This window comes from Saimiri boliviensis, chromosome 14 (genome assembly GCF_048565385.1).
Source record: "Saimiri boliviensis isolate mSaiBol1 chromosome 14, mSaiBol1.pri, whole genome shotgun sequence".
In the NCBI taxonomy this organism is placed as follows: domain Eukaryota; kingdom Metazoa; phylum Chordata; class Mammalia; order Primates; family Cebidae; genus Saimiri; species Saimiri boliviensis.
In genome coordinates this window covers 48,314,465-48,328,566 of record NC_133462.1, presented here as the reverse complement: position 1 = coordinate 48,328,566, position 14,102 = coordinate 48,314,465, and the positions used below count along the sequence as shown (strand labels likewise).

The following is a 14,102-nucleotide window of genomic DNA, read 5'->3' as shown; positions in this document are numbered from 1 at the left end:
ACTAAGTTTTTGGAGAGGCAGGGTCTCACTATGTTGCCCAGACTGATCTCAAACTCCTGGGCTCAAGTAATCCTCCTGCCTTGACGTCCCAAAGTGCTGAGACTACTGGTATGAACCACTGGACCCAGCCAATTAATTTGTTTTCTAGTTTTACAAATGGAGAGGAATTTTGTCCCAAAATGGATCATACCTAGAGTTTCATGCATACCAGATGGAGATGAGTTAGATGATGAGATTTGGGACATTTGAGCTGATGATACTTCAGTGACATATTAGACTTAGGATGTTGTCACGGGCTGAGGTTTTTGGGAATGCTGGTGTTAGGCAAATGTATTTTGCAAGCGAAATGGGCATGAAATTTGGGTGTCATAGAGTGGACTGAAGTTATTGAATAGTAGCCCCCAAAAGAGACGTTCAAGTCCTAGCCCCCAATACCTGTGACTGTAATCTTATCTGGAAATAGGTCTCTGCAGATGTAATTAAGAATCTCAAGATGAGACAATCCTGGATGAGGGTGGGCCCTAAATTCAATGATGAGTATTCTTATATGGGACAGGAAAGAAGACACACAGAAAAGGGGGTGATGTGAAGATGGAGGCAGAGATTTAGTTGATGCATCTGCAATCCAAGGAATGCCAAGAATTACCAGGAACCACCGTTAGCCAGGAGAAAGGCATGAAACATTATTTCTCAGTGTCTCCAAATGAACCAACCATGCTGGCACCTTGATTTGGACTTCCAGCCTCCACAGCTGTGACAGAATAAGCTTCTGTTGGCTCCTGGTTTGTGGTGATTGGTTAACTCCTGGCAGCCCTAGGAAATCCGCATTGCCTTGGGTCAGCACATTTGACTCTGAACACTGACTTTTGCTGCTTTCCCTCCTTTGTGTTTCAGCAACAGCACCTTACGACAATTTTATAAAATATTCTTTTTTTAATTTTTAATTTTTAATTTTTTGAAACAGAGTTTCGCCCTGTCACCCAGGCTGGAGTGCAGTGGTGTGATCTCGGCTCACTGCAACCTCTGCCTCCTGGGTTCAAGTGAATCTCCTGCCTCAGCCTCCTGAGTATCTGGGATTACAGGTGCCCATCACCATGCCCAACTAATTTTTTTGTATCTTTAGTAGAGATGGGTTTTCTCCATGTTGGCCAGGCTGGTCTTCAACTCCTGACCTCGTGATCTGCCTGCCTCGGCCTCCCGAAGTGCTGGGATTACAGGCATGAGCCATCAAGCCCGGCCTTCTTTTATATTTCATGCATATGTGATGGTTCATACTTGAGTCAATGTGACTGGGTTGAAGGATATAAAGTATTGATCCTGGGTGTGTCTGTGAGGATGTTAACAAAGGAGATTAGCATTTGAGTCAGTGGACTCGGGAAGGCAGATCCAATCTTAATCTGGTGGGCACAATCCAATCAGCTGCCAGTGAATATAAAGTAGGCAGAAAAACATGAAAAGGAGAGGCCGCCCAGCCTATATCTTTCTCCTGTGCTGGATGCTCCCTGCCCTTGAACATCGGACTCCAGGTTCTTTAGTTTTGAAACTCAGACTGACTCTTCTTATTCCTCAACTTGCAAATGGCCTATTGTGGGGCCTTGTGATCATGTAAGTTAATACTTAATAAACTCCCCTTTATATATATATCCTATTGGTTCTGTCCCTCTAGAGAACCCTAACTAATACAGATTTTGGTATTAAGGATGGAGTTCATTGGCTTTGGAGTTTCTGGAGTTGGCTGCTTAATATGATTAGACTCGAAAATGCTAAGGACTCTACTTCTAATAGTGTGGAGAACACTGATAGTCATTGGCATGAACCGTTTAGAAAGTTATGCAAATAAGTGCATTTGACACTCCTGATTCACCACTCATAGAGAGGCAAGTTTAGTGACTCTATACATAATACCTTTGACCATATGTGGAGAAGCAAGGAGCATAACGAAGCTGGCTGGTTGTTTCTAAGTTTAGTGGACAAAGCGATGAAAGAAAATGATGAATTCAGGGACTCTATCTCCCAGCTTCAGAAGCAGATACTGAGCCTCAAATCTGCTAAGACTGTCCTGACTTAGAGTCTGATCTCCTGTGGAGAAAGAGCTGAAATTTCGTAAAAACAGACACAAGCTTTTATCATGCAAATGGATGACCTGCAATGAAAGATGCATGCACAGCCTGGCCAGGTGTCTACTGTTAAAGTGAGGGCATTGATTGGAAAAGAATGGGACTCTGAAACTTGAAATGGGGACATGTAGGAGGACCCTGATGAAGCTGGGGACATTGAGTTTGTAAACTCTTATGAACCTTTTTTGCCAGAAGGAACAGCTTCTTTATTCCCAACAGTGGCAACATACCCTCCCCAGCCCATGCTGCCATTAGCCTTTCCACTCTTGTCTGAGGAGGTAAACCCTGTGCTGTCTGAGGCCACAGTGATGGCCTACCCGGAAGCAGCTGCCAGGGAAGAAAATGTTGATTCTCCTCAGAAGGCACCCACAGCACCTCTGTGTGCTTCTAGACCTATAACTAGACTAAGTCCTGGTGGGCCCCTAGAAGTGAGGTTGAGAGTATGACCCATGAGGAGGCACACTACACTCAAAAAGACTGTTCTCTAATTTATATAAACAGAAATCTGGAGAACAGGCATGGGAATGGATATTAAGGGTGTGGGATAATGGTGGAAGGAACACAGAGTTGGTTTAGGCTGAATTTATTGATTTGGGCCCACTAAGGAGGGACTCTGCATTTAATGTTGCAGCTCAGGGAGTTAAAAAAGATTCTAATAGTTTATTTGCTTGGTTAGCTGACATATGGATTAAAAGATAGCCCACTGTGAGCAAGCTGGAAAAGCCTGATCTCCCTTGGTTTAATGCAGATGAAGGGATCCAAAGGCTCAGGGTGATTGAGATAGTGGAGTGGATTAGTGACTTTAGACCTATCCATTCCAGCTGGGAGGGTTCAGAAGATATACCATTGACCAATGCCTTGCAAAATAGATTTGAGAGCAGCACCTGCATCTTTGAAGAGCCCTGTAATTGCTTTTCTCTGCATGTCAGATCTAACGGTGGGAACCGCAGTCACTCAACTACAACATTTAAATACTAAATACAATGGGAATAATTGGACCTCAAGATGGCAGGGGCCAAAGTGGTAGCACTCAACTGTCAAAGGCAAGGTGGGTGCAGCTACTGTAATGGACAGCAGAGGCAAAACGGCACCAGAATAGTATGACTCATGTAGAGCTCTGGCATTGGCAAATTAAGCATAGTGTTCCTAGAAGTGAAATTGATAGGAACCCTACTGTATTCCTCCTTAATTTATACAAGCAGAAAACTTGTAAGTCAAATGAACAAAAGACTAATTTGAATTATAAAAACAGAGAATGCACAACCTCTCTATATCCAGATTTGAGCCAGTTTACAGATGCAGAACCCCTTGAATGAAGGGGAGGCCAGGTCCTCTTGAGGAAGGACCCCAATACATTACCAACAATTTAGGCAGTGAATCTTTCTTACATCCTTCACCAAGGAGACCTCTGGCCTCTTACCAGGGTAACTGTGCAATGGGGAGAGGGAAATTATCAGACATTTTGGGGACTACTGGACACTGGCTTTGAGCTGATGTTGATTCCAGGGGACTTAAAACATCACTATGGTCCTCCAGTTAAAGTAGGGGCTTATGGAGGTCAGGTAACTAATGGAGTTTTAGCTCAGGACCAACTTACAGTGGGTCCAGTGGGTTCCGGGACTTATCCTGTGGTCATTTCCCCAGTGCAAGAATGTATAATTGGCATAGACATACTTAGCAACTGGCAGAACCCCCTCATTGGCTCCCTGACTGGTAGGGGGAGGGCTATTATGATGGGAAGGGCCAAATGCAAGCCATTAGAGCTGCCTCTACCTATAAAAATAGTAAATCAAAAACAATATCACATCCCTGGAGGGACTGGGGCAATTAGTGCCACCATGAAGGACTTGAGAGATGCAGGGGTGGCGATTCCCACCACATCCCATTTGGCCTGTGCAGAAGACATGTGGATCTTGGAGAACGACAATGGATTATCACAAGCTCTATCAAGTGGTGACTCCAATGGCAGCTGCCTGTACCAGATGTGGTTTCATTGCTTGAGCAAATTAACACATCACCTGGTACCTGGTATGCAGCCATTGACGTGGCAAATGCCTTTTTTTTTTTTTTTTTCATTCTTGTCCATAAGGCCCACCAGAAGCAATTTGCCTTCAGCTGGCAGGGTCAGCAATATACCTTTACCGTCCCACCTCAGGGATATATGAACTATCCAGCTTTGTGTTATAATTTTATTCAGAGAGACCTTGATCACTTTTTGCTTCTGCAATCACACTGGTCCATTATATTGATGACCTTATGCTGATTGGATCCAGTGAGCAAGAAGTAGCAAACACACCAGACTTATTGATGAGACATTTGCATACCAGAGGATGGGACATAAATCTGACTAAAATTCAGGGAGCTTCTACCTCAGTAAAATTTCTAGGGGTACAGTGGTGTGGAGCCTGTCAAGATATTCCTTCTAAGGTGAAGGATAAGTTGCTGCATTTGGCCCCTCCTATAAACAAGAAAGAGGCACAATGCCTAGTGGGCCTATTTGGATTTTGGAAGCAACATATTCCTCATTTGGTGTATTGCTCTGGCCTATTTATTGAGTGACCTGAAAGGCTGCCAGTTTTTTTTTTTTTTTTTTTTTTTTTTGAGATGGAGTTTCACTCTTGTTACCCAGGCTGGAGTGCAATGGCGCGATCTCGGCTCACCGCAACCTCCACCTCCTGGGTTCAAGCAATTCTCCTGCCTCAGCCTCCTGAGTAGCTGGGATTACAGGCACGTGCCACCATGCCCAGCTAATTTTTTGTATTTTTAGTAGAGATGGGGTGTCACCATGTTGATCAGGATGGTCTTGATCTCTCGACCTCGTGATCCACCCGCCTCGGCCTCCCAAAGTGCTGGGATTACAGGCTTGAGCCACCGCGCCCGGCCGGCTGCCAGTTTTGAGTGGGGTCCAGAACAGGAGAAGGCTCTGCAACAGGTCCAGGCTGCTGTGCAAGCTGCTCTGCCGCTTGGGCCATATGACCCAGCAGATCCAATGGAGCTTGAGGTGTCAGTGCAGATAGGGATGCTGTCTGGAGCCTTTGGCAGGCTCCCATAGGTGAATCACAGCAGAGGCCTCTAGGATTTTGGAGCAAGGCTCTGCCATCTTCTGCAGATAACTGCTCTCCTTTTGAGAGACAGCATACCAGGTACCTGTTACTGGGCTTTCGTGGAAACTGAATGTTTGACTATGAGTCATCAAGTCACCATGCGACCTGAACTGCCTATCATGAACTGGGTGCTTTGTGACCATCTAGCTATAAAATGAGTTGTGCTCAGCAACATTCTCTCATCAAGTGGAAGTGGTATATACGTGACTGGGCTTGAGTAGGTCCTGAAGGCACAAGTAAGTTACACGAGGAAGTGGCTCAAATGCCCATGGTCTCCACTCCTGCCACCCTGCCTTCTCTCCCCTACCCTGCAATGATGGCCTCATGGGGAATCCCCTATGATCAGTTGACAGAGGAAGGGAAGACTGGGGCCTGGTTCACAGATGGTTCTGCCCGATATGCAGGCACCGCTCAGAAGTGAACCACTGCAGCACCACAGCCCCTTTCTAGGACGAGGGAAGTCTTCCCAGTGGGCAGAGCTTCAAGCAGTGCACCTGGCTGTGCGCTTTGCGTGGAAGGAGAAATGGCCAGATGTGCAGTTATACACTGATTCATGGACTGTAGCCAATGGTTTGGCTGGATGGTCAGAGACTTGGAAGAAGCATGATTGGAAAATTGGTGACAAAGAAATTTGGGGGAAAGGTATATGGATGGATCTCTGTGAGTGGTCCAAAACTGTGAAGACATTTGTATCCTATGTGAGTATTCACCAATGGGTGACCTCAGCAGAGGAGGACTTTAATAATCTGTGGACACCACTCACCTTCTTTTCCCAGCAACCCCTGCCATCACTCAATGGGCCCATGAACAAAGTGGTCATGGTGGCAGAGATGGGGGTTACGCATGGGCTCAGCAACATGGTCTTCCACTCACCAAGGCTGACCTGACTACAGCCACTGCTGAGTGCCCAATTTGCCAGCAGCAGAGACCAACATTCAGTCCTTGATATGGCTCCATTCCTCGGGGTGATCAGCCAGCTACCTGATTACGTTGGACCTCTTCCATCATGGAAAGGGCAGAGGTTTGCTCTCACTGGAAGAGACACTCACTCCAGATACGGGTTTGCCTATCCCGCACACAATGCTCCTGCCAAGACTACCATCCACGGACTCACGGAATGCCTTAACCACCGTCACGGTGTTCCACACAGCATTGCCTCTGACCAGGGCACTCATTTTGCAGCTAAAGAAGCGTGCCAGTGAGCTCATGCTCATGGAATTCACTGGTCTTACTATGTTCCCCATCTTCCTGAAGCAGCTGGATTGACATAACAGTGGAATGGCCTTTTGAAGTCACAATTACAACACCAGCTAGGTGGCAATATTTTTCAAGGCTGGGGCAAAGTTCTCCAGAAGGCTGTGTATGCTCTGAATCAGCAGCATCCAATGTATGGTACTCTTTCTCCCATAGCCAGGATTTATGGGTCCAGGGATCAAGGGGTGGGAGTGGAAGTGGTACCACTCATCAACACCACTAGTGATCCACTAGCAAAGGTTTTGCTTCCTATTCCCTTGACATGATGTTCTCCTGGCCTAGAGGTCTTAGTTCCAGTGGAAGAAATGCTGTCACCAAGAGACACAACAACAATTCCATTAAACTGGAAGTTAAGGTTGCCACCTGGACACTTTGGTCTCCTCCTACCTTTAAACCAACAGGCTAAGAAGAGAGTTACGGTGTTGGCTGGGGTGACTGAGCTGGACTATCAAGATGAAATCAGTCTACCACTCCACAACGGAGGTAAGGAAGCATACTCATGGAATACAGGAGATCCATTAGGGCGTCTCTTAGTATTACCATGCCCTGTGATTAAGGTCAATGGGAAACTACAATAGCCCAATCCAGGCAGGACTGCAAATGGCCCAGACCCTTCAGGAATGAAGGTTTGGGTTACTCCACTAGCAAAAACACCATGACCTGCTGAGGTGCTTGCTGAAGACAGAGGGAATACACAATGGATAGCAGAAGAAGGTAGTCATCAATACCAGCTGCGGCCATGTGACCAGCTGCAGCGACAGAGACTGTAAGGATCATGGGTATTTCCTCCTTCTTTTGCTAAAAATATGTTTGTGCATGTATACACCTGTGCTAAGGAAATATCTTTATTTCATTTCCTTTTCCTTTATCATGTGACACAGGACTTCTTAACCTCATATCAGCATTAGGTATTGTTTACTTTATATGATAGTGTTTGTGTTGGGGACTGGTACATTTCCCATTGTAGGAAGGATCGTTGTATTATGTTAGGTGTAATTATGACATTATTATTGTCTTTAGTTGAAGATTATGTATGATCTCAGGAGATGTGTATAGGTTCAAGTTGACAAGGGGTAGACTTGTGATGGTTAATACTGAGTGTCAATTTGACAGGATTGAAGGATACAAAGTATTGATCCTGGGTGTGTCTGTGAGATTGTTGCCAAAGGTGACTAACACTGGAGTCAGTGGGCTGGAGAAGGCAGATTCACCTTTACTCTGGTGGGCACAATCTAATCAGCTGCCAGTGAATATAAAGAAGGCAAAAAATCATGAAAAGGAGAGATGGGCCTAACCTCTCAGCCTACATCTTTCTCCTGTGCTAGATGCTTCCTGCCCTCCAACACTGGGCTCCAAGTTCTTCAGTTTTGGGACTCAGACTGGCTGTCCTTGCTCCTCAGCTTGCAGACAGCCTATTATGGGAACTTGTGATTATATAAGTTAATATTTAATAAACTTAATATATGTATACTTACGTATACATATATACATACACACGTATCCTATTAGTTCTGTCCCTCTAGAGAAAAAATGACTAACACAGCATATCTCCCTCATCCCTGACACATCTCCCTGCAGGGAAGCTCCTCCTCCAGTGGGGCTCTTGCCCCTCCTCCCACATGTTCCACCTTCCTCTCCAGCCCTGAGTTTCTTGCACAGCAGAGGCAGATGTGTAAACACACACAGTCCCCGGGGCTCGCAGCCCAGCTCAGGCCTGCACGAGCTCTCAGAGATACCCACCTGGGAGGACAGTCCATTGGTGAGCCCATGGGCATTCCTCCTCACCACCGCTGATGGGGTCACCTCGTCATCTGTGGGTGATTTTGTCCGAGGGGGCACAATGCCAACTGCAGAAAGATAGAGTAGCCAGTGGGCCTCATGGAGCACAGGAGAGCAGGAAGCCAGCTTCTCAGAGACAGGCTCAGCCCCATTCTCCACTGAGATTAAAAAGCCCAGGGTGTGGCACCGGACTTTGGGTGTGAATGAGCACCCAGGGCTCCTTCCTGAGCAACCTTGCCTTACTTCTAGGAGAAGATGAGACAGAAAATACCTTTGTTGAGAGCTGCCTGCTTCTCTGCCTCTACCTCTTGCCTGGTGGGCACAAGGCTGATGTCTCTGGAGGTGTCCAGGGGTGATGTCTGGTGGGGGTCTTTCTTGCTTTGTTCATAGTTGGCCTTGGGCTGGGGAGAAAGGGTGAGAAGACAGTTGATGTTAGCGTGGCTTCCAGTGATGTTTCTTTGTTTTGTAGTAGTTGAAGCTCAAACCCTTGAAGATAAAGGGAACAAGGAAATTCTATGTGTGCCACCCGGGAAGTGGACAGGGACACACTGGAGCCTCCCACCCATGTACCTTAAGGCTGGCCAATGATGGGACATTTGGGGGAATAAGATCTCATGGCCTCTAAGAGGCCCCCCAACCTGACCAGTTGTCTTGGCTGGCACTAAGAACCACAGACTTGCTGTGAGCCAGAGTCAAGGAATGGCCGGTGGGCGGTGGGGGGTGGGTGTGTGTCTCTGAGGATCCTGTTGGGAATCCTACCAGAGACATAAGCAAACAGATCCAGGCAGGCCTTGGTGTCAGGATTCTAGGGAAATGAAAAGGGCACTTAATGTGTGGGCTCACACAGTCATGAGACTAGAAGAGACCTCAGCCATCATTTGAGCCCCCTCTGCTTGTGGTACAGTTGAAGAATCTAAGCCTCAGTGAGGAGAATACGGAAAGAAGACCAGGCTAAAGGTCAGCAACTCCAGTTCTAGCCCAATTAGAGAGCAGAGGTCCCCTTTCTTTGCCTGTCAAATACAGGTAACATTACCTGCTCTGCCAATCTCACCAGGCGAACCCTCCAGGGTTATGCAAATTACACACAGCTATGCCTAGAGGAGCACATGTGTTTTCCAATTTTAGGCGCAGGACTCTTTCTACTCACCACATAACCTCTTCCAAGCCTAACTGCATATCTCCTGGATCTTGGCTAGGGATGCAGGTGAGAGAACGAGCCAGAAAAAGGGCCTGAATCCTTATACTCCAGGGACTCATGAAACCCAATGAGGATACAGTACAAGGCGGAGGCAGAGAGAGAGCATGGGCGGAGTGGGGCCTGAGATGGGCACAGGAAGGGATTGGAACGGCACTGGTAGGACTGTCACTCAGTTTCCATTGGCTGGTCATGTTGGTAGGGAGTGGGGCATGGCGCTGGCTGCGCATGCACCTGGGGGTGGGGCAGACAGTAACTCACGTCCTCATTACCTACAGAAAGCAAAAAGGCACAGAAAGGTGGCCTATGTGATGGCGTCAACTATCCTTTCCTTATCCCAGAGTCCAGCTGGGCAGGGGCACTGTAGAAATCAAGCTTTGGGACTATTAATGGGGAAATGACTCCAGTGCCCTGCCTTGACCCCTCACCTGGCCCACTGCCCCTTGTCCCCTGCCCCACCCTCCAGGACCCAAGGGTGCTGGGTACCTGCCCCCTGGCTGTCTCGCCACTGCGATGCCAGGAAGGGGAGCTGGGGTAGGGCCAGAAGCGGCTCTCGCTAGGGAGTGGAGGGACGGCTGGAGGAGACTCCAGGGGGACGTAGGCTTTGGGGAGGGGAGGCCGAGGCGGGCCGGGTTCCTGAGGCAGACAGAAGCCAGAGCATTAGGAGGAACAAGAGCAGCCACTGTGAGAGCAGGAGAAAAGAGCGTTAGCAGGAGGCAGACAACAACATCGCTGGGGACCTGGGCAGGCCCCTGGGACAACTGCATTCCCACCCATGGCCGGCAGAGAGTGCCAGCTCTGGAGCTAACTCTCTGCCCAACCTTCAAGGCCCTCCTTGACCCAGCCCCTACCTGTCTACCACTTCCCACTGCTCCCCAGGTTTTCCCAAAGCTCTCTCATTGCCTCACCCCCATGCCAGGCAGCTCCTCTCCCACCCCTTTGCTTTTACCCGCTCTCCTGCCTAGAATGCCTTTCCCTTGTTCCTCTCCCTGCCTTGCTGCTCCACAGCCTGGTTTAGGCTCCACCCTCTGCTGGAACATCAGGGCGTTTACAGTCTGAACCATGTGGCTCAATATTGAGACATACACCATCATGTTCCTACAAATCGGTCTTAGTCCATGGGATGCTGGGCTCCCTGAGTGAAGCCTTTGGGCACATGTGTGTATCTTTCTAATCGACCTCATGGCACCCCAGGCTCAAAGTTGAGCCCCGGAAAACGCGTGCTGATTGACTAGGAAACTGCTCCCCACACTGACCCTCAACCCTCTCGCTATCCTGGCATCATCCTGGATTTAAATTCCTAGGAGATGCATGCTGTCCGCTATCCAGCCTGGTGCGCAGGAACGGGCTTCGCTGAAAGGGAGCTAAAGATGACAGATGGAGATGAGAACAGGTGAAGGGGAAACCTGAGGGGAAGTTCACAAAACAGGGTGTGAGAATGACCTCCCTAGACAAAGAGCTCAAGCACCAGGGCTGGAGGCTGTGGGGAAGAGATGGGCACAGAACGTGTATAGTTTCAGACAAATGAGGGTCCAGTCTTCCCTCCCCCACCTACCTTCTACTCCATTTCTCAGCTTACCTCGTTGGAACCAGGCTTGGTGGGGGACCCCTGAGAGCCCGACACCAGTGAAAAGGGGCTGAGGGGGCTGGTGAGGCTGGCGGAGCTGAGGGGGCTGGCCGGGCTGTTGGAGCTGAAGGTGGCCGAGGGGCCAAGTCCTCCTTGAGGGAAACGGAAGAGGAGAGGTGAGCGATGGAGGAGTGTGTGACCTGGTGGGTAGATGGACACTGTGAGTGGAGGTGGCGGGGAGAAGCCAGACCCAGGGATGTGGAAGGGCGGACTTAGTGTCTCAGGGCCACCTGGGCCTGCTGAAGGGACTCATTACAGGTTCCGGGGCCACAGGTTGGCTGTTGAGAGTTGGGCTGCATGGGGAAGACGGTGGATGGAAATGACATTGTTGTCCCTGAAAACCAGCCTGAGGTCCCAGGGCTCAAGGAAAACTCTAAGGTAGGGGTCACAGGACACCAGTGGGCCCATGTGCTTGGGAGCTGGGGAGGCTCAGGTGCTTTTGACCTTTTTTGGAGAGGACTTTAGAGTATCATGGTCAACAGTGTCTCTGAGTTGTCTACTTGGTCTATTCTGGGGTGGGGAGTGGGGAGTGACAGAGCCCTACCTACCACCCTAGAACCCAGGGACAATTCTGGAGTCCCAAGACGGCCTTGCCTGGCTCTGAACACAGTGTGAGCTGGCAGGTGTGGGATGGAGGCCAGAAATACTGGAGCACTCCTGGTGAAGCAGGCAGCCCAGGAGGCTGGCGCAGGAGGCACCCACCTCTGTGCTTGGCCGTGTCTGTGCCCCGGGAGGGGTTGTTCTTCCTCAGCCCCTCCATCACGTCCTGGATCCTCCAGATCTCCTTTTGGATTTGCCGGTTCAGCACCTCGTTCTGAAGCAGCCACTCAGAGAGTCAAAGGGGATGGCCATGAGGAGTGTCCCACCCTCTCCTTCCGCCCCGACCTCTCGGAACCCACATCCCTTTGGGCCAGCAGGAGCCAGGAGCCCTGTACACACACACACACACACACACACACACACACACACACACCCCTCCAGAAGTCATCATTCTCATGGGCAGCCTCTGCTCTTCAGCCTCTAGGAAACGAACCCCCAGAATTGACTGAGTCTCCGAAACAAGACTGAGGACCCACCCTTCTGAGTTCCTCCAGGGGGGACCAGGTGGTCTTAGAGTGAATGCCCATCTACGTGAACACTTTATGGTAGATCCTGTTTTTCGTGGGGCAAGAACCTCCATTTTACTGCTTTTCTTCAAGTCCAAACAGCCCGTTTCTAACACCCACTCCCAGCATATACCTAAAGAGTCATGAATTTAATTACACTTCACACTCTGAAAGGTAAGAGCTCCCGTTTATTTAGCATCCCTCAGCACCAGGCACTGTGCTAAGCGCTTTGCACATACAGCGCTAACTTATTTCGGCTGCTCAACTCTAGGAGGGAAGGGCAGCAGCTGTCCCCTCTTCAGAGAGCAAGAGACTCACACCCACGGCCATTTATTTAGTTAGCAGCATCACCGTCATCTAAATATGGGTCTATTTGGACTCAAAAGTTGGTGCTCTTGACCACAACCCTATCCCCTCCTAAAATGTCTGTTTCAAGTGAGGCTTGGCCACGGGACATGGTGGCATTTGAGCCCTCTTGACCAGGCGAGTCTTCACTTCACCCTCCCTACCAGGTGCAAGGTAGGGGTGGTGAGTGGCATTACCATGAAGGAAACAGAAGAAAATGGGGGAAACCAGGGTGTTAACTGCATCAGAAAGACAGGGCTTGCAACCTAGCTAGAAAAGAGGCAGGGCCTGGGTGAAGAAGAGACAGAGGAAAGAAAAGAATAAGAACTCCCCAAGATCATCAGGTCCATCCTCCTGCCTCTGGGAAGACAGCTTCTAAACCATCTCAGGAAGAAAAGCCTCTTTTCTGTCTAAAAATTCCTGAGCAGATTGCTCTTGCACCACCCACTCTTCTAATGCCTGAGTTATTTATATGGACACGTCTGTTTTTAAATACTGCTGGGCATGGTGGCTCATGCCTGTAATCCCAGCACTTGGCGAGGCTAAGGTAGGAGGATCACTTGAACTCAGGAGTTTGAGACCAGCCCAGCCAACATAGGGAGACCCTGTCTCTATGAAAAATAAAAAAATTAGCAGGGCATGGTGGTTCATGACTGTGGTCCCAGCTACTCAGGAGGCTGAGGTGGGAGGATCACTTGAGCCCAGGGCAGTCAAGGCTGCAGTGAGCTGTGATTGTGCCACTGCACTCCAACCTGGACGACAGAGCAAGACCCCATCCCAAGAGAGAAAAAAAATCCTTTCAGTCATAAAACACCTTGTATCTAACTGAAGTCTCCCAAGCTTCACTTTAGCTCCTCCCTCTATGAGATGAAACTAACGTGTCCCATTATCTTCGGTCTGAAACATAGAGTCTGTTATCGACGGCCTGAGCCTTTGCTTTTGTCTCAAGGCCGAATCCTCATCTTTAGTCACAACCCAACCCCCGCCGGCTCAGGGACCCTCCTTCACCTGGGTGTCCAAATTGAGCTGTTCCCAGAGGTCATCGTGCAGAGCAGAGACCTCAGACTCCAGGTGCTCATACTCTACGGTGCTGTTCGTCAGGGCCTGCAGGGGAAGAGGTGCTCATCACCAAAGCATTCCTCCTTGTCCTGCAACAGATTTTCACTCCTCTGGTACCCTGGGGCCAGGATATCAGAGGTGTGAAAATCTGGGGAGAAGGGCATGGAGGGACGGAAGGAGAGGGGCGCCAGGCTGAGACATTCTGATGACAGCCAAACACTAGCCTTACAAGAGATGTAACAGCCCGTCCCACTACCAACTGAGATAAAGAGAAAATGAAAAGGGGATGATATGACCTCCATATCCTCCTATTCTCCCCAGATTAGGGAATAAAAAGTGGAGGGCATAGCTGGGGGACACCACAAGACCCCATCTCTACAGATTACAGAAGTTAGCTGGGCATGGTGGTGCACCCCTATAGTCCTAGCTACTTGGGGGCTGGGCAGGAGGATCACTTGAGCCCTGGAGGTTGAGATTGCAGTGAGCTGTGTTTGCGCCACTGCTCTCCAGCGTGGG

At 49.2% G+C, this 14,102-nt stretch overlaps 1 protein-coding gene across 15 annotated transcripts in view; it reads right to left on the bottom strand.

Annotated features, from left to right (window-relative positions):
• The window catches only part of PLEKHA6 (pleckstrin homology domain containing A6), a 162,083-nt gene that overhangs the window by 15,789 nt on the left and 132,192 nt on the right, over positions 1 to 14,102 (bottom strand). For 11 of the 15 annotated variants that reach the window (XM_074384976.1, XM_074384979.1, XM_074384977.1 and 8 more), the window contains 6 exons: positions 13,536 to 13,631; positions 11,779 to 11,890; positions 11,029 to 11,216; positions 9,936 to 10,085; positions 8,526 to 8,655; positions 8,216 to 8,322 (listed from right to left, as the gene is read on the bottom strand). In XM_074384976.1, the coding sequence (XP_074241077.1) occupies positions 8,216 to 8,322; positions 8,526 to 8,655; positions 9,936 to 10,085; positions 11,029 to 11,216; positions 11,779 to 11,890; positions 13,536 to 13,631 (783 nt within the window). The remainder of the gene's footprint in view (positions 1 to 8,215; positions 8,323 to 8,525; positions 8,656 to 9,935; positions 10,086 to 11,028; positions 11,217 to 11,778; positions 11,891 to 13,535; positions 13,632 to 14,102) is intronic. The other 4 variants (XM_074384975.1, XM_074384978.1, XM_074384988.1 and 1 more) reach the window with 2 other exon arrangements.